The following is a 21,367-nucleotide window of genomic DNA, read 5'->3' on the forward strand; positions in this document are numbered from 1 at the left end:
AATGAATTTAATATTTGGAGTCTCAATCAAGTGTTGACAAACAAATTGAAAAACAAAGAGGAAGAAAATTTATGCTATTTGACATACATCCTTAAATCAAATTCATTACTCATTAATGAATATAAAAGAAACATATCTCTGAGAACAAATTAATCTTTCTTCCAAAAATTTTGTTAAGGGGGGCCACTAGACCAAGGAGCTAAATATTCTTTGGGGTCCATTAACATTGAGCTTTTGAGTCAGCTCAAGTTTGTGGGGAACTCAAAATTTTTATTTAGGGCCAATTCAATAAAAAAGTTGAAGTGCACATGTTATAAAAAAGGAATTTAAATTTTGGGACATTTTAGCAACACATAAGGTGGTTCTGCCACTATTAGAACATGGTACATAGTCACTTGTGAGGGGCCAATACTAAACACAGCAAAATAAAGTGCTAAGCATAATCTTTACTACCATACCAAGGGACACACACCAAAACCCATAAACCAAAAAATAAATAAAAACATCTAAATGCATATTGATATTTGAATGAAGTTAAAGATTGAAAGGGAAAGGAGTGAGTGGCCATTCGTATATAGTGTCAGAACCCATGTGACAATGTGGCCCTTACCCCTTCATGTTCACCTAAAAGAAACCAAAAAATGAGACAAAAGAGTCCCTTAAAGTGGCCTTTAATCACATGAAAGAACAACCTTTTCTTTACCCCAATTTATTTATTTTATTTTATTTTATTTAAAAAAATATCCTTAAAGTTTTTCTGTATCGTAATCTAATGGGTGACAGATGCAGATGCTGTTGCAACAAGGACGATAAAAACTGAAAAAAAAGTGAGAGAGAGAGATACAGCCTTTACCACCCACTTCAGTCATGCCATGCCACTCCATTTTTCCATTTCGAGGTTCCAAATCAGTATAGTTGTTAAGCTTCTGCTACAGTTTGCTTTAAGCTTTCTTGGGGGTCTAGTACTTCTGTACAACATTTATATATATAATATATAGATTACTTCTGCATGTTACAGGCTATCATTTTACTCTAGAGGGGTTTTTTTTTTAATTCTATTTTGTATTACCTCACAAGGAAAGAAGCGGTGAAAGATAGGACACATACACTGAATTTAACAATATGATACTAAATATTAAATACTGCTAGACTTTCTTCTACTATTGCTGTGTGGTCCAGCACACACTAGAGAGTGAGAGTACACAGTAAATTAAGGAAGAGAGAGAGACCCCACTCTCTTTAAATCAGTTCATCTGTCTTTTTACGTATGCATTATGTATTCATTGTAAGTAGTCGTAGTATGTATTTTTTGTTGTTGTTGTGGTTGACGATGATGATAGTGATAATGATGATAGTGATGGTCATCCTCGCTGAGATCCATGTTGTGTCTACAGATTTCTTTAATGTGGGTATGATTTTTTGGCTGTACAGCTAGGAGGATTTTCTTCTATTGTATATTGCTTCTCATATCTTTGCTGCACAGACAAACGTAAAAGCAAAACATATGATGTTAAAGGCCCATTTGACCAAATATTCAGCAACATGGTTGAAAATCTCAGAGATTGATATATAATAGTAATCTCTTTAAGTCTTTTACCTAGCATATTGAAACCCCCTTGCTGGCCATTCTCCAACTCTATTAGCTACATTCCATGCCCAAAAGAAAACCTGAAAAATAATATAGAAAAAGGTCACAATAAAGAAAAAGAGATCGTTTTTGCACAAATCTCTCATTTTTGCGGATTTGCTTACCTGGACACTTGGCAAACACATTTTTCATAGTAGCCATAGTGAGTGGGGAAGCTGAAGGCAGCAATTGGTTATTGTTAGAAGATGGAGTTGAGGTGTTTTCATTGGCTTCCACAGGAGCAGTGGAGAGGGCAGTGTGGTTGTCATCAGCTGACTTTTTTGGACAAGCAAATAGGCTATCAGGGAGGATGTGATCTAAGCTGTTCACAATACAAAAGGAAAAAAAGTTAAATAAAATAAAAGAAATAGAGAACAACAAGAGCCTAGTTAATGATATGAACTAGGCAGCTAAGTTGAAAACAAGAAAGAAAAGCAGATTTCCCAATGCAGCATACAGCAGGAACTGGCTATAATCTGAGCAATATTATGTTTCTTTGCTATTGTGGGTAACCCTTCTTTACATCAAAAATTAAAGTTCATACCTTTCAGGGAGTTCACTTTCTTCAGGATTGGATTTCTCTTCCTTGCCACTGCTATTAGAATTGCCATTAATATTACAAGCTGAATTCATTTCTTTCAGTAGTTGATGTTGATCATCCTCATCTTCAGCTGGGTTTCCACATTTCTCTGCAGCAACAATATCCAAATAAAACCCCATAAATAATTCATTATTTTTGCATAGTATGAAACAATGAATTCCCAGTTCAATGTTGAGTGACAATAGTCGATGATAGTTAACCTGTTGGGACTTGTTGATCAATGCCATCAGGTGGAAGAATGAGAGTTTGATTGTTTGGAGTGTGAGTTAGAGTTGGTGAAGGAATTGGGGACCCAACAGCAGATAAGTTGTGATGGTATTGATGAGGATGATAATGCTGATGATTATTCTTGAAGTCTAGAAGTTGGAGATTCATTAGTCTTCTCCCTTGTAATTCAATAGCTTGCTGCAAATCAGCTTGTTCCTCTAGTTTCCTTCTCATTAATATCTCTTGGGTATCATAAAACATTCTTGCTCCTGTGTTCACTTCACACAGATAAGAGCTTCAAGAAAGAACAATAGAATATGTGCCACAAAGGAATTTGCTAGATTGTTATATACATATTTGCTTACCAAGGTGGAGGTCAAATGGCTCTCTGGAATCAAGCCCAGATGGACTTGAACACATTGAATACTCCCCCCTCTCCAATTGTTGCTGCTGTTGGTGTTGTTGCTTCCTAAAATTGTACAATTAATTAACAACAACAAAAACATCAACGTAGAAAGCAACCAACATATAAAACAAGAAACCAATATAGAAAATATGTTTTGTAGTACTTGTCTGGTATCTTTCCCTTCTCCTTGTAAGGCTTAACAAGCACACGTGAGTCACAAACAAAATGAGGGTTCCCTTTGGCCAAAATCATCTTCACTGTCTCTGGATAAACAAACGTAACAAATCCAAACATTCGTTTCTGCTGGTATGGAATCCTCACATCTTGCACTGGTCCATAAATGCTTCAAAAACCACACAATCACACCCAAAAAAAAAAAAACCATTTTTATAATTACAATTCCTTGTCCACTAGAAATTCCATCTGAGCAAAAATCCTAACAAACTAAAAAAAAAAAAATTGAAGTACCTAAAATAATTGGAAACATCTTCTTCTCTGAAAGTACTATCAGCTGGGAATGTCAAGTAAATCTGTCTTGAACCTGGATTCACAATTCCACCCAATCCTATCGTTGAAAAATCATTGCTTTCAGGTGGGCACCGCCCAAACTTGTGAAGCTCATCCCCCATCATCAATGCCGCTGCTGATCTGTAGCATTATCAGAATGCCACCACAAAATATAACCCATCACCAATCCAAAATAAATTTAAAATAAAATATTAAAAAACCCCATAAGCAAGACTCATTCAAAATCAAGACTTTACACTTTATGGTAATACAACACGTGAAATCACACACAACCCAAGACAGCAGATAAACCAATATCCAAAACTAACGCTCCATTAAGAAAAGAAGACCCATTAAAAAATGAGCAACTTGCGCACACTGTACTATGTTAGAGTATGAACTTCATGAACAAAACACCTTAATTAAGCAAGACTCATCCAAAAATTTACAAATTGACAACTTGAACTAAAAATGGCATTACTAAATGTGAAAATAGAAGGGTGTGAAGTGCAATAATAGTACATGGACATATTTAAATTGTGCATAAATATATACATACATACCTTTGGGTGTCATTTTGTTGTTGCATTAGGAAGTTCAGGCACTTATTGTAAGGGAAAGAGGCTCCAGCCATGAATTGAGACGCCGCAGCTAGTTTTTGTTGGTGGGCAGCCTTTGATCTGAGTAACTCTTGGCACTGTTCAAACTCATTGAGTTTGCTGGGCGAGCCAACATTAATAGCAGCAGCAGTAGTAGCATCCACTGAATCACTGTGAAGAAACCTGCAAGTACTGCCATTTTTACAAAACCCTCTAGCAAAATACAAGCAAGGCTTCCATCCAAGCCCAGAGCTTGCATCTTCAGACCCAAAACACATGCTTGGAGCCAAGTAGCTTCGCTTATGCAACGTGGATTCAGCATAATAAGCACTTGGATCGTACAAATCATCCATCTTTGAATCATTCAGGAAAGCAAGATGGTCTTGAAGTTGGTACTGATCATGATCAATGAGTTCACTAGTAGAAGAAGAAGTGTTATAAGGCAATGCAGAAGATAATAAAGATGATGACGATGAGCCGGAACCAATATTACTGGTTTCCTTAACAACACTAGCGTAAGAGAGTGAAGGAGTTGAAAAACTAGTACTGCGAGGCCAAGAAGCACTGTTTGAGGATGGTGAAGATGGGTTTGTGATCATCATGTTGTCAAAGCCATTGCTTGTCATTCTTGAAGAGGACAGAGGATTAGTAATAGGCCTTGAGATGGGGTTGAAAGGTGAGGAAGATAATGATGAAGGGGTAGTAGGGTTTGAGTTTGAAGAGAGTCCTAAGTTGGTTTTGGCTTTGAGAATGAGATTGTGAAGATTTGTGTCTGGTCCAAAAGCCAAGCGTATCAACTCCTTCTCACCATGGTCTTGTAAGAGAAGGTACCCCATGATTTTTGAAGCATTTTCTGGGTCCAATGTTTGGATCCTTGAGAAAACAACCTTAGTAGCTTCATATGAATCCATGGTACCAAGCAAGAAAGCAATCTAGCAAAAGTAAGCACTACACTATACTGAGTATACTGCCTAAAGCTTTTTAGGAGGAAAAGAGGGAGAGAGGGAAAGAGGCAAGGAGTGTGAGTGAGTGAGTGTGGACTTTGTTTAAAAGAGCAATAATGGGTGGATTATTATTTTAGTATTATAATGATGGGTGTTTTTGAAGGGTATGAAATGAAAGTGAAAAGCAAAATGTACAAAAGAGGTGGGACTTTTCTTTCTTTCTTTCTTTCTCAGTTTCTTTCTCCCATGACCATGGCCATGAAGTGAAAGAGAGAAAAGAGTAGTGCTGTAGAAGTAGTAGACTAGTAGGGGTTTGAACTTTGAGGTTGAAGATGGTGGAAGAGAGAAGAAAAGAGTAAGAGAGAGAGAGTATCAATTCAAAGGTGCTTTGGCCCTTTGGAGGTTGCTGCTAGCCACAACTTTTGGTGGCAGTGCATACCTGCTGTAATAGCAGCCTTGGGAGAGTAAACTCACTCTCACTTTTTTCTTTTTTCTTTTTTTTTTCTTTTTTTCTCTCTCTCTTTTTGTTTGTGTTTTTTTTTTTTTTTTTTTTTTAATATTAAAAAAAGGGTGTGTGACATTTTGAAGTTTGTCTCAGCACTTTGCAGAATTGGACAAAACTAGGCAAAGTGGGAGAGTAATTCAGATCTGTCTAATAACTTGAAATGGAAATAAAAACACTACCAGTCTCTCTAAACTTGAGCAAGCTCAGGCTGCTCAGCTCATTCACTGAATCTAATTAAAAGAAATTGCTCATTCATTATAGTATCCAACAATCCTCACAATAATTGAGACCAAATATATAAGAAAGTGTAGCTATCATCATAGATTTGGTCATGACCCTTTATAATAAAAACCAAATCAAATTTGCATAATCATGAAATTTGCATACACAAAAATGAAAAAAAATTTCAATATTTTGTTTTGGTTGTGATTGTTCTGCACGAGCTACAATGGAGCGTGGAGTTTATCGGCAAACGTGAGTTTGGAATTGTGCACGTTCACTTTACCATCATTCTGACAAACTTCTTTCTCCCGTACTGTATTTGATCAGTGATGTAATTTTTTTTTTTTTTTTTTTACATTAGATTAATATCCGGAGAACATCTTTTGGTGCTACTGATATACATGCGGTCTGATACAAATCCCAAATATACGCCACTAAATTTTGACTTCCATCACAAAATCATAAGAAGAATAGACACTAAACACTTCACGAGATCATACTCTCCATTAAAGTGTTATATTTGTGTCGTATGGGTAATATTGTATTATAATTATTTAAAAATTATTTATGTCATCATGTTGCACCCATGTCTATACTCATACCCATATTGGTGTATGTACTTTCTAGACAAAAAAAAAAAAAAAAAAAACTTAAAAGTTTTTTAGGGATGACATGTTGTCATTCATGCACAAGTACTATTATATTACCTAATGAATATTGAAGCTGTACAATTTGAATTTATGGGAATGATAACATTATATTATCATGATCAAGATACTGAATTTAATGTATATGAAAATATATTTTCCTTTTTGTAAGATTTTTTTTAATGTTTATTTATTGTAAATTGTAATCTTGGTCAATCTTGAAAATATTTGATGTCAATCGAAAAATATAGGTCAAAATTGTTAAATATTGTCAAAAAATTTTGGTAAAACATTTTTAATCTTGACTCTTCACATACACATCACTCCATTTTTCTTTTCTCGTACACAAATGGTGGTATAATAGACAAGAATTGGTGGCTAGTTGGAGGCGGCTTGTAGTGGTTGTCAATAGTGGAAGGTGTCATTCATGGTTGGGTTAGGTAGATCCGGTTAAATCTGAGTTGATTTAGTTGTTTGTGTGTAAATCCAATCGGGTTTGCATCAATCTGGTGGATTGTGCATGGTGTGGGTCGGGTTGTGAGATAGGAAAATGTTTTGGTTGATCACTTTTAAATATGCAACCAAACACCAAAATAGAAAATATTTGTCCTAAATCATTTTACATTGAAAACTATTTTACTATGAAAACAAATCAAGTCAATAAACCTAGTGGGGGTTGGCCAAATGGTTAGACACTTGATCTCAAAGTGGTTGTCTTGGGTTTTACTAGAAACTCCTTAGTTCAAATTCGGGTACCAATACTTTGAAAAAAAAAAAAAAAAGCTCCTTGGACTAGCGATTTATTCTGCTATGGGTCACCCGTCGTGAACAGTGAATAATCTCTAGTTGAAAGCATTGAGAAAACATTGTCGAAAACCAAAAAAAAAAAAAAAATCAACCCAATAAAACTCATATTCCAACCATATTTTTCCATCTCAATGCGTTTAAATTAGACCTAATAAGAATTTACTAGTTAGAATTTATTGTGAAAATATTATAAGGTATCGCTTTCCTTAAAAATAATTAATTGCGACTTTACCGTACGTTTAATACTACTAAAATTTAAAATGTTTGTCACTGGCTCCAATTGCTTTTCTCTCTGAGTACTTTGCCTTTTTGGCTTTTTCCCTGGAAGGCATTATTAGAAGGGAGATATTTGTAATTTCATCCTTTTATTTAAAGCCCCCTGGATAATAATTCAATCAGGGTTGTCCTTATCAAGTGGGCCCATGTCCTTAAACCGAGGATCAGAACCCCTGTGGGTTGAAAGCAGCCCAACCCATAAGTGATAGATTAGTTTCAAGGGTTGGGTTGGCCGTTTAATAAAAAATTAGGAAATTCCTTCTAAATTATAGAGATTAATAATAATTGTTTATTATTATTATTTTTTAAAAATAATAATTTGTAAATCACATCCCCTAAAGTTAGTAAAATATTTTGATGTTGCCAAAAAAATAATTTGGTTAAATTTGTTATGTTAAATGATTTTTATATATTTTTTATTATACTTTTTTTTTAAATAATTATATTATATCATTAAGGAGAAAGGGGGAGAGAGGGTCATGGCTCATCTACATCATTAAGAACAAAGACCCAAGATGAGATAAAAAAATGGTGATGACAAGGGGCTAATCCCAACAATACAAAATAGCCCAATGGGCAAGATTATGAACAAGAAAGTTTACATGTTTGGGAACAAATTTAAAATCCCAACACAAGAATGAATTCAAAATAGGCCTAGTTTCTATAATGAAATCCTCAAATTTCGGAGTTCAAAGCTAAAAGATTGATAAGTGCATTTGATAACGAGTAATTCTACAGTCACAAAATATTTTACAATATTTTTATAAAATGTTGATGTGATCAACTTTTTATTGGTTTTCTTCTAAACCCACCATCAATATCACTTTTTCATTTACCAATAGTCACTCATCATATCAACAGTTCGTAAAAAAATTTGTAAAATAATTTATATCTCTATCATTATTCTTTGATAACATATCCCTACAAAGAGAATTTGATAACATTGAATGTACGATGGAAAAAAGGTATAATAGTATATTTATATTTTTCGTATTTTAATTTTTTTATAGGTATAATTTTTTTTTTTTGAGAATATTATAGGTATAAAATTAAGACTATGTCATAGAGTTCAAATGATAATTCAGTAATAATAACATAATTTATAGTGATTTATGTTTGTTGCTCGAGTCACCTCCTCTCCTTTCCTAACTTAAAAAAAAAAAAAAGAAGTTATTGATTAGTGATTGGATACTGTAAATTACTATAAAAATATGCAAAAATGTTTGAAGTCCTGTTGTTGATAATGGATCTTCTGTATTGTAGGGTCACGGTTTGGGATCCAAGCTCAAAATGTATGGAGTTTTGGTCCAATGAGTCCAATATAATGAATTTGTAGAGAATGGGTCAAAGAATTAGGTCTTAATGAATTGGACAACGGCTAGTATTGGACTAAATGACAATCAAGCACAAATAATAGATGTTGATATCAATGGACTTTTAGTTCGAGGATGCCACAATTATTGTATATTGATCACAGTTGAATACTAAGACAGTTTAGATTGCTACAGTGTTCTCTCTCTATTTTCCGATCCCCTCTCCATGAAGAGTCTTCTACTTTATATATCTTCTTTGGTGTCATCTTCACACTCCACTTGTTGATTATCTGAACCCCTACTTGAGTACTTGTCCCATCAGCCACCTTCTCTAACTCTCTGTGAGTTGCGGTAACTAAGGTAGCACTATTTAGAGTTTTTCTCCACATAAATGTGGCCAGTAAAGTAGCTATTGTGCATTTAATGCGGTGGTGTTAGCCTTCTCTTAGATATTTTTAGGTTCTCTTCCTTCTCTCATGCCCATGAAGCACATCTCTATCATTGAACCTTCTCGATAGGTCACTTTAATTACTGGGTTATATATTTTGAACCATATTCACTAAGTTCAAGGAGTACACCTCGGACAACTATTCATTTGCTCTTTACTTATAGGACTTGGTCTGAGAATCTCTCATAATTAATAACTTCTCTTCAAACCTATTTATCCCCTCGGATAAAGCCTAAGACCTAATATGTGATTTTGGGCTTTTACCCCTACATGTATAATTTATCCCATAATAATATTATGGTAAACTCTCAAATACCCTAGAAATTACTATTTTATTATTATTTACATTTTGTCTTTTTCGTAGAAGGTAAAGCTTTTGGTTTCCAAGTTTTGTATTCTTTAGTAGACTTTGAACTTATTTACTAACAGCGGTCCTGTCCACTTGGTTCTTCAACACAAGTTTAGGTTTAAACAGCTCACCAAAACTTTTAGTCAAAAAAATTATGGGCACATCATAATGTTTTCCGAAAATACAATTTAAACCAAAACCCTAAAGCTTGAGCCTAGTTGGTTTTGAACTTTTTTTTTTTTTTTTTTTTTTTGCCTTATTTGGAAAAGGGTCATATTAATAAGTGCACTTAAGTCGATTGTTAACAAATCATTTTAGGAAGTTTTAACACAATTTTTTTTAAAAAAATTTTGATACCATTTTTATAGAAAATATAAAAAACTATCTAAACATTAACGGTTTTTTTTTTTCCAAAACATGGCACTATTTTTTTCTTAAAAAAAAAAAAAAAAACCCATTGGTTCATGTGTTTCAGAACAAAAGGCACCTATTTTTTTTTTTCACCTATAAATACAAATACATTTTAGACAATTAGATAAACTTTGTTTTAAAAATTGCTTGAGAAATTTATCTCTCGATGTCTGATAACTTTGAAGTTGATGTATTGGCAAACGTTGGAATTACAAACAATTTAGTCTAGTCTAACATGTGGAAAATTTATTATTATTTTTTAGCATATTGCTTCATGCACAAATAAGAGTGACTATTTATTTATTGTTGTTTACACCGATAACAATCTAACTTGTCCAAATTCCAACATCTTGTAAACAAATAAAAATAAAATCATAGAATTTTGAAATACTTAACTAATAATCTTGGTTCTATCACAACAATACTAATCACTTTTTTACAAACAATGCATAAACACAAGAGATACCTTGGAAACATGCTGACAAAATTTCAGTTTGAATGCAACTCTTAGCAATACTGTTAGTACAGTTATATACTTATATTGCCAAAAAAAAAAAAAAAAAGTCTCTGATGAAGTATCGTAGATTGTGTTCCATTGAAAAATACAATTCTTCAAATGTTTGAAGCAAGAAATGGTAGGGCATTTATCGATCGAGTACAAAGTTAAATAAATTCCTGGGTAGGAAATGAAGAATGGTAGGGCTAAGGTGCCATTGCAATAATAAATTGTATGCCAAAATTTATGAATAGGAAAGCAACAGCTTCTTGTCTAATGATAGCTAGAGAGAGACATGGGGAGTTTTGGACATTAATATTTGTACTTTCAAACTTGTCTCAAATTATTTGTTTATTCATTTCATACTTTTTTTTTATTATTACAATTGCGAATTAAGTAGTAAATTGTGAATGATAAATAATAAAACATTATCAATGATAAATTAATGCAGAAAGTAATAACAACTTGTCATCTGGGTCGATTGTTGAATACGTAATTGTAATATCAATTTTGTTTTTTAAATATTTTTAAGCAAAAACAATTTAATGTATATTTTTTCAATATAAAAAGTTATCAATTTTTACCACAATACCTTTTATTTAGCTTAAATAAAGTAAGTGAAAAAGTTAATTGATTTTTCAATTAAGTTAAATAATGTTATTAAATTTTGTGTTATTCGACTCTTCAAAATATATAATATTTTAAGATATTCCAAAATAAAATAAAGGGAGCACATATTTGAAAGTTTGCCATTGGTACATATATTTTAATGAAAAGCAGCAATTTACTTATTATCAAATGAGGTACTTGTGAATTTTGGTTACATGCAATTTGTGAGTATGTGACTAATCAAACAAGTTTATCAATCACTCTAAAAAAAAAAATTAAAAAAAAAAATGTATGGTGAAAAATTGACTGTTACTCTGAGAATGAGAAAGGATGGTCACCTTAGCACAAGTCATCCTATATTTAATTTTGAGATCAACCATATCCAGACACCATCACATGTTGGAAACATCCAAAATTCACCTAGGGGGACTTCAAAACCTTGATGAGTCCTCTCATGTTCTGTTCTGTTCTGTTCTTTTTTCCTTTTTTTAATAAATTTTTTAAAATTTTAATTTTCCAGACAAGTACTGCAATTCTGGTCAATGCTTCTCCTCTTCCCTTATATATATGTTTGTCTGTTTTTATATTAAATTTTGATGTATCTTATGCTCTATCGAAGTATCAATGTCTCATATTGCTCATGTTCTTTCACCAAGCTCTGGACATTAATTCCAAAGTCAGTGTGTGTGTGTTTGTGGTGGTTATCATATTCTTCAAAATAACAAATATTGCATAATTCTAATTTGGATAACATAAAACTAGCATCTTCCTGTATCGACAGATCTTTAACAAAACCACAAAGTTATTTTTTTTATAATTTTTTAAAAGGTAAAATATTATTTTAGGTCTTAAACTTTACCAAAAATTTATTTTTCATCCCTAAACTATTAAAAAGTTCATATTTCATCCCTAAATTATTGAAAATGTTTTATTTATGTCTTTAAACTTTACTAAAAGTTTGTTTTTCATCCTTAAATTATTGAAAAAGTTCTTTTTTCATTTTTATTTTTGTTTCTAAACTATTGAAAAAACTCTTTACAAAATTTAGGAATGAAAAAAGAACCTTTTAAAGTTTAGGATCGAAAAACAAACTTTTATTAAAATTTAAAGACCAAAATAATATTTTACAATTTTTTTATAACAATTCTAAAGTCGAAGATTTAAATTGCAACCTTTGATATTTGAAAGACTAAAATCACAGCAACCTAAAAATTTGGGTGATCATAAGATAGTTTAGCTTAAATTTTTGTACTGTTGTTACTAGGCTACTGCATTGGTTAAAGCATCAAACAACAATGGTCCAAGTTCGTCGTTAAATATAAACTTCACATTACCAGTGGCCAGTGGGTAGTGTTGGTCAACGTTTTCGGCTTGACAAAATTTTGGACGGGCTTAAAAGCTTCAGCCCGTGCTATAGGGCAGGCTTTTAGAACATGGCCAAGGCCCATGAATTGTTGAGTTGAGAGAGATATGAGACAGTCACATGTATGAAGCACAGCCAGTGTCCGTTGCTTGTGGCACATCTAAAGCAAATAAAAGATCTCATTGATGTGTGAGTCTTCTCATTGAGATAAGTATTTTGAATTTTTTTTTTTAAATAATTGGGTACTTGGAGATGAGAGTTTTGAACATTTGAAATACTAAGAGGTGGCAATTAAATTTTAAGGTTTTAACTTTTAACTATATTTTGACACGTTGAAACTATGTAAATCTGGTTAATTAGTGGTGTTAGAATATATTAGATTATTAGTGGGGTGTTCAAAATCGGGTTAGAGTGGGTGTCATTTCCAATATTTTCCATCATCCAACTTGGCAATTTCAAGTTCCCAAAGCAAGAATATGTTGTAGAGCTTTGATATTTGGATATTTGATTGGGTTTTGTCCTTCGATGATTTGTTGGATCCAGTTTTTAGTTATGGCATTTGACGATAATGAGTAGAAATCAAAAGCAAGTGGCTTCACAATGCCAAAATAGCCTTCCACGACGACAATTGGACGATTGCTCTGTGCAACGATAAGGAACACCTGCAGTAGAGGAGAGTTTTAGATTAATCGATTAAAGTCCCCTTACCTAATATTATCCATCCAACAAGGGTTGGGTTTCATGTCATTACCTAATATTATCCATCCAACAAGGGTCGGGTTTCATGTTGTGAAATCCAATGCCGACTAACACAATCAACCATGAAGTCTCATGTTGGGTCAGATTAAGTTGTCAGATTTATGCTCACTTATATCCTGATAAATAATGTATACTATGGTTTTCTACAATAATGGGCTAGCTTATATATGATTTGTAACCGTACTAAGTCTAATGTATTTCGAGAGTAAAGATGTAGTTGTCAAGGGGTTTCTATTGTGAATGAGAGCTCGGATTTGTGTGAAAATACAAGAGCTTGTTTAGACCCCCAAATTAAAATTACGGCTAGATTTCTTTTACTCTAACTTAGACTAAGTGTGGAATAAGAGTAAATGAGCGCAAACAACCAATAACACTACCCTAAGTCATATTCATCCATTATCAATGATATGAAGTATAGTTTAAGAGTAGGGAAAAGAGATGCAAACACAAGATAACACTGAGACGTGTTATTGAAGAGGAAACCAAAGAACTCGGTGAAAAACCTCTTTGTCGCCCTCCAAGCGGTAATCGATCCACTAGAGAATAAAGTTGGAGTACATGAATAACAAAATATCCTCCAAGTCTAGTCTACCCAATGTACTTGAGCTCTCCAAGTTCCTGCTACCAACTGGCTTTTCGGAACCTTGTCTTCTCTAACTTTCCCGAATCCTGCAATATGTCCGATTGTATCCGCCAATGATTGGCTCCTTCCAATACTTCCCAGCAGCACCAAAACCTCACTTGACACTCAGATTGGGTGTGGTAAGTGTTTGAACTATCAACCTCTCAAGGATTTAGAGATGGAGAAATAAGAGTAGAGGAAAACCACAAGGAAATGTGTAGATGATTGTGGGTATAACAATCTCTAACTCTCAAGTGTGTATTTTAGGGTTTTCTTTTTGAAAGTACTCCTTACAATATGTGGGTAATAAGAGTATATATAGTGTGGGTAAAGACTTGGTAAAACAAATATGACAAATTAGCCAAACAGAATGTTTCGCGAGTATTTCGTGGGAAGACCTTACTCGCGAGACACTCACGAAAACTCCAGGCTATCATGACTCTTCACATTCCCGTCACATGCTCTACACATGGCTACTTCGCGGGTTAGCTTCTCGTGAGCTTCTCGCAAAATCCACTTGTTCTTCGTTTTAAACTTGAGCGTCCACACTCTCTCACACTCAACCCTTACAATTAAAAATCACATAAATACAGGGAAAAATGATTGAATAAAATTACAATAAAATTTGGCACGAAATTAAAGCCTATACAAAATAGTTGTAAATTACAACTTTACAATAAACTTAAGCAATCAAACTGAACCACATAAAATCCTCTCTCTCTCTCTCAAGTTCTATTTTTATACAGTATAAGAGCTTCTATGGCCTTTTGCAATATGGTCAATTAGTGGCTGGGTTGCATGCTTAAGGAAAGGGCGAAAAAGGGTAGTTTGGTTATATATATATATAGTACTCGTGCCAAACTCAAGTGGGAGACAATTTAGACTTCTTAGCACTAGAATCAAACTCAGCTAAACTGCCAAACACCTTGTAGCCTAACTAACATTTCTTGGTATTTCCAATAGAATCGTTTAAGGTTCAAATCCACCATCCCAATGGTAAGAAGAGAAAAAAAAAAAAAACCCTCAATTAAACCAATGCACTTGGTATAGGAAACTCACCGTCAAATTTGACTACTTTTGACACATTGTGAATTACAAATTCACTGGCATAATTATTGCTAGCATTTTAAAGGGAGCAGCTAGACTTCAGTTAGTTTGTAATTGCAGCAACTGGTGCAGAAACGCATTTTTTTTAGTGGCGCAGAAGCACTTGAATCTCTACCAGAATGCGTTCATAGACTATAGAATGTGTTATATTTTTTGTCAAGAATTTTACACGAACTACTGCCTATTTGGTTTCTGCTAAACAAATCCAAGCGGTCACATGGAAACTTTTGGGGTATCCTTGCTCCTTTGTCCATTTTACACCCATTCACTTTATTCATGTTGATGTTTTCTTTTAATGCTTCTGTTTGCCATGTCGTAATGTGCTTCCACCCTCCTTGCTTTGGGACTAACATCATATATACATAGAATGATGAACAAGCACTCAACTAACGTGGCATTTCTGCACTAATCAGAAAATTAATTTGAACTAACCTTATTATGTTTAGAAAGAGGAAAGGAAAGTAAATTAGAATGTACTAAATTTTAGTATCTTCCCACCACCTTCCCCTTTACTCTCCTTCCATATCCCTTCATTCCTAACATAGTAATCGATTTGCATTAATTATGACCCACCTATCATTGTTTTGCATTTAAAGTAGCACGATATGGGTCTTCTTTGCAGAAGTAGGGAAGGCGCCCTAACAGCGAGGGGAGACTTGTATGTGTCATGCTCTATTTTCCTTGGTGTAAAAATCTGGTGTCACGTTGTTACTGGGGCTGTAAAACTAGACTGTTTCTTTTAAAATAAGTTTCATGGACTAAAATAGAATTTATATCTAAATTGATTGTTTATTTAAATCAATAAAATAAAAACCTTAAAATGCTTAATAAAATCATTTGACTATAATATAGGGTTGCACAGCAACTTTGAAGGAATTGTCCAACTAGTGCTAGAGAATATCAACTACAATAAAGATCATCCACAGAATGTACACATTAATATTAGCCATGAGATTTTCTTAGCAAGCTTTCATTCCACTCATTCTCTCATTCCACAATGGGGAGGGACATCGAGGGGGATTCCACAATTGGGGGGTACATTGAGGGGGACACAGCAAGCGAGATCCTCAGTAACAATAGGCATTTGTAGAGCAAGCTTATCATCATCACCCATATAAATAGGATGATGATCATTAGAATCTTCACCTACAATTAATCCAACACACATTAAAGTCAAGAAGCGACTAATAGCAAAAATAATGATCTAAGTTGGAAGTTATGAAAACAAAATTTAAAATGTGAAAAAAACCACAATTCTTGAAGGCCATACCATAATATTGTCTAACCCAATTGAAGGTAAAGCCTTTTTCCTGGGGCAAAAAACATAAAAGGGTCAGAATTCATCATCATTATATTATGGATGTGCAATCTTAGAAAGACTAGTGCAAGCAAATTTGTTCCAACATAACAGTCAATACATGCAGCTACAAACAAAAACATGACAGTAGGTTGAACTACAAATTAATCGATATCAAACAAATGTATTATTAAACACAAACAAAGCAGTCATTAAATGAATGCCTCAAAGTCAATCAAAGCCACACAAGAATGTCCAAAATCCAGGAATAATCAGATTAATTTCCAGAATACACTCATCTACTTGTGCTAAGAGAAAGGAAGCAGAGAGGTTATAAGAGAAAGGAAAGGAAGAAGAAGAAGTACCGGGCGCATCTAATAATAGTTAAACTGAAGAATACTGCGAGTATCAAACTCTGGTGGTGTCTTCAGTTGGCCAAATTCATCATCAACCTTTTTTAGATCAAGGTTACTCTTTCTAATTAAAAGTTTTTTCTTCAAAAGGTAACTGTTGATCCATGCAGGATAAAAGAGATTACAATGGACTAGAGCCCCTGCAAAAACATATTATAATAAAAAAAACTAAATAAAAAGGATGAAATAGAATAGGACATATATGCCAAGAGTCTTATAGCTGAATTGACACCTCTGTATGAGGGGCTAGAGGAGTTGCAGGGTAAGCAAATTATCTAAAAAAAAAGGACAGATATGAGATATCATTAAACTTCCAGCACACCTTTCTCTAACCATAAAGGAGCATATATATATGATTCATCTGAAGATTCATCTGCAGATTCATGCATGCTCAATTCGCATCTTGAAACAAGAAACAAATAAACTTAATAACTTAAGATATGACCAAAATAAAAAGGTTAAAATCTCGTATTAAAGCATACCAAAAAAAAAAAAAAAAACATTCATGTTTACTTTATTTAATTTTTAAGAACTAAATAGTTTGAGGATTAGCTAGCATTTACATGGACTTCGAAATGGCCTCTGATGGTTCAGTGACCAACTCCATTGTTGCTTGGATAGTTTGTCGATAACTGTACAAGCTACACTATTCTCAAAAGACACACGTGGGCAAAGGAAATAAGAATTAATAAAATAAATTACTATAATATTTTTTAGGGGTGGCAATTCATATTCGCGTGTTGAGTCCATGTTGTGTCGAGTCATGAGTATTGGACTATATGGGTCAACCCTAACCCGACATGTTTATTAAACGGGTTAAGATTCTTCAACTCTGACACAACCCATTTATTAAACGGGTTAGTCGTGTCGACTCGTTTATCAGATTTTATCAAAACGAAAATAATAATAATAATTTTAGTATTAAACAAATTGATATGAATTATGAAAACCCATACAAATATATATTTTTATATAAAAATTAGAACTAATAAGTAACTGCATTACAAACAATAATTCAAAACTAAAGTATATCTCAATATCACATATAATCAATCATAATATGTCAAATAAAATAAACCACAACAATTAAGAAGTTTATATACTTAGGGTTTGAATGGTATATTGGTAAAATGTCATTTAATTAAACGGGCCAAACAGGTCAAACAGTTTCCATGTGATGGACACTAACCCAACCCATTTATCAAAAGGGTCGGTTGTGTCAACCCGAATATGACACGAACCCATTAAGCCTCAATCCATAACCTACTAATTTTGTTTCGTTTCGTGTCGTGCCGTGTCCAATTTTGCCACCCCTAATACTTTTCCATCCTTGAATGCAAAATGTTAGACAATATTATAATTCCCAAGTTCTATGTTAAGCATTGATGGAAAATGCCATAATTTAATTAGAAAAGCATCAATTCATGGTGATAAATATATACGGTCTAGAGATATTTCAAGAAAGATATCCAAAAGACATTAAAGAGGCTAAAGTCAAATTTTATTGTCTTACCAAGTTTAGAAACTCTAAATTTGGATTTAAGAGAAAGTCCAATAAGCCTGGCCAAACCTGTTGATTAGAATTATGTAGCTGGAAGCTAAGAATAATGAAAATTTTGATTTTTTGCTACACATGCTTTTTGTGAAAACTATCATGTTAAGCTTAAAATATCCAAAATAAAGGAAGCTTTAGAGATAAAATACAAGAATGACCTATTCGGCCTTGTAAATAATTTTCAAAGTGAATACAAGGTGGGTCTAAGGTTGAAAGATCCAAAGAATTACAAAATTCAATCATTACAGAAACATGACAATTGTTAAAGCAAAAATCATTTTAAAATGTTATGAGATTTTATATATTGAAACATTCCATCATAGAGAATGAACAATATACGTACTGTTCAAAATTTCCCGTATATAAATACATGTTGCTTTGAATGGAGCATGAAAATTGTTCCATTTATATACAAATCTCACCACATGGTTTCATGAAAGCTTTAGTGGTCTCTATATGTTTGATCATCATACTTTCATAAATTGAGCCATTATTTTAGTGCTCGGTATGAATTAAATTACATTTTCTTTATGTTATGCACGTACATATTTGTGTTATGCAAACATGCTAAGGGATACTATGCAAAAGACTGTGGTATGGATGCTTCAACCACCCATAAGCTACAACAAATTTTATATATTTGTGGTTAATAACATTTGTGAATTTCTTACTTGACAATGTTGCTCCAAGTCTAACACTTTGCACAGTAAAAGTACTAGACTATTTATTGTACCTATATTCTTAAGTCTATAAGCTTTAGAATGAGAACTTGTCAAAAAGAAACAACCAAGAAAAAGATCAAAAACTCTTAAGTGGAAAAGGGGAATAAAGCCAAAGATTGTGAAAATTCTTTTGACATCACAAATGGCGAATCAAGCCCTAGTAACTTTGAAGCCAATATCAACCCAACAAAGAAGAGCTCGTTGAAACGAAATCATCTTAAAAGGATACCAAAAGTCCCACACACACATCCAAGTCACTTGTCATGTGAGCAAAGCGGTTCCTAGCCAAGCATGCATGTTCTAACATTGTTGCAAAGGTGGGCTTGGATATTCAATTTCTAAAAAAGTCTCCAAGGACGAAAGGTAATTAAAACCTTACTCTTTCTCCTACTAACTTTCTAAGATTTAATTGTCAAGTGTAACGTATGTAGTTTATATTTAAGGCATTGCATAAATTACCAATTAAATACAAAATTAATCTTTGGCATCATCACTCTAAATACCATAATAATATAAGGGCATTAAGAAGGAGAAGCCAAATCCTAAGATGACTATTGGTTGTGCTCAAAAGAGGAAAGTGATGAATTGCATTATTTAACGATTCATCTCTTTTTACCTTTTAAATATCTGCAATGGTGTGTTATTTTGAAAGTTAACAACTCATGTGATTGAGCAAGGTCAAAAAGGAGTATATATATATATCTACCCTCATATAGATTCAAACAGAATGTGCAGGAGGGGTTTAGCCAATTGGTTGAATTACCCGAAACACTGATGGACTACCAAGTTTAATAGTAATCTTGTGACAAAGGTCAACTAAGCAGAAAATATCCTTATAAAGATTGCTCAATGTGAGTCTAGCAAAGAAGAAATTTGTAAAAACTAAGAGAAACTTGTCAAGAATAGAAGTATCCAAAATAATCGACGGTCTCTACTCCAGTCTCGACACTTTAAAGAAGCATATAGTCAATAGCTTCATTCTTTACACATCATATAACACTTCCTGCTAACTGTGAATCTAGCAAAGAAGAAATTCGTAAAAACAAAGAGAAACCTGTCAAGAATAGAAGTATCCAAAATTATTGACGGTCTCTACTTTAGTCTCAACACTTTAAAGAAGTATATAGTCAATAGCTTCATTCTTTACACATCATATAATACTTCTCTATGATTTATGTAGAGTATGCTTTGTCGAAAGACATCAATTATTGTGCAACATGCAATTGGCTATTTGTATATTGTCATTCCTAACAAAATGCAGCTAGCTCTATTGAAGTGAGTCATCATAAATAAACATGGTCAAAGCACTCCCATCAAAATATGATTAAGCCCAAAGGAAGGAAAATACAAGTTCAAACCATGATAGGCAATTCCTCTGGTTGTTGTCAAATAAGAATTGCACATTTCATGTCTGAACAAGGGGCAACAATATGGCCTAGTTTTTATGTCTTCAAAATATTGAAGCAAAAGAGACCTAGGCCTTAAACATTAAATATCATGTTAAGCTTAAAAAATCTTAAAAGACAAAAGCTCGTCAAGAAGATCTCAACAATATAAAGATCGAGGTATGTGGCAAAATAATGTTGTCATCTAAGGTAACTCATTTATTTCTTTCTTTTTTGATATTCGTGTGAATCTAATTTATTTCACCCTACTACAAGTATCCTATGTGGAGAACTAAGTAATTAGCTAGGAAATTCTACAAAAGAGAACTAAGTCATTAGCTAGGAAACTGCATGAAAGAATAGCTAATGAGATACACAATAAAATCTTACAACATTTTTATAATATTTATTTTTAATTGCACAATTTAATATTTTATTATTTTATTTTGACCTATGAGAGAGACTAAAATAACAGTTAAAATAAACTTTAAAATAGCCCAAATAACAGTTAAAATAGCCCAAACAATAATAAAATTATGCCAAATAATAACAATTGAATAACATATTTACCACAAAGTGCATTAAAAAAAAAAAACACCCATATTTAGATGATTTTTTTTTTCATTTACTTCAAATAAACTTGTATTCATTTTATTATTAATTATTTATATTTTCAAATATACAAATATTATATATAAACTTGGTAAAATTTTAATACGCATTTAGTTATACTTATTTGTAAATTGGTTGCCATACATTACAATAGCTAGTTCAAGTATAAAGTGGAGCATGTGTTAGTATATGTAAAGCAGAGCATTCAATATATGTATATGTAGATGTTTGCGTATATTCTAAATGGAGATTAAATTCAAAGCAGTCTTGGTGTAAAAGGCTACTTTATACCCTATGACATATCAGATTTTTACATGAAGAAAAATAGAACATGACACACACACAATACAATCATACACTATAAATACTTAATATAAAAAAAAAAAAATTAGAAATTAAATTCCAATTAAGCTGAAAGGTTAAACCCAAGCTTACAATGCAAAGCCATCGGGGATGGTCCCAATGACATAGCCAAAGTCTAACAGGTGCCGCTAGATAGCATCAACAAGAATAACAAATTTTCACTTAAAATGTGTTACTAAGACTCTTTGTGCAATT

The 21,367-nt window shown here is 33.0% G+C and overlaps 1 protein-coding gene across 2 annotated transcripts; it reads right to left on the bottom strand.

Moving 5' to 3' along the window:
* Nucleotides 1-1,043: 1,043 nt before the first annotated feature.
* Nucleotides 1,044-5,374, bottom strand: LOC115974997 (zinc finger CCCH domain-containing protein 22-like). Of its 2 annotated transcripts, none has more exons than XM_031095633.1 (9): nt 3,912-5,374; nt 3,310-3,489; nt 3,005-3,184; nt 2,801-2,904; nt 2,429-2,704; nt 2,172-2,316; nt 1,753-1,949; nt 1,598-1,668; nt 1,044-1,475 (listed from the first exon to the last, which is right to left on the bottom strand). In XM_031095633.1, the coding sequence occupies exons 1-8, from the start codon at nt 4,856-4,858 to the stop codon at nt 1,640-1,642; spliced, it is 2,058 nt and encodes a 685-aa protein (XP_030951493.1). In that variant the 5' UTR covers nt 4,859-5,374; the 3' UTR covers nt 1,044-1,475; nt 1,598-1,639. The 2 variants fall into 2 exon arrangements, with proteins under 2 accessions (XP_030951493.1, XP_030951484.1); XM_031095624.1 differs by having other exon boundaries at nt 2,429-2,713.
* Between the last annotated feature and the right edge of the window lie 15,993 nt (nt 5,375-21,367).

This window comes from Quercus lobata, chromosome 1 (assembly GCF_001633185.2).
Source record: "Quercus lobata isolate SW786 chromosome 1, ValleyOak3.0 Primary Assembly, whole genome shotgun sequence".
Lineage (NCBI taxonomy): Eukaryota > Viridiplantae > Streptophyta > Magnoliopsida > Fagales > Fagaceae > Quercus > Quercus lobata.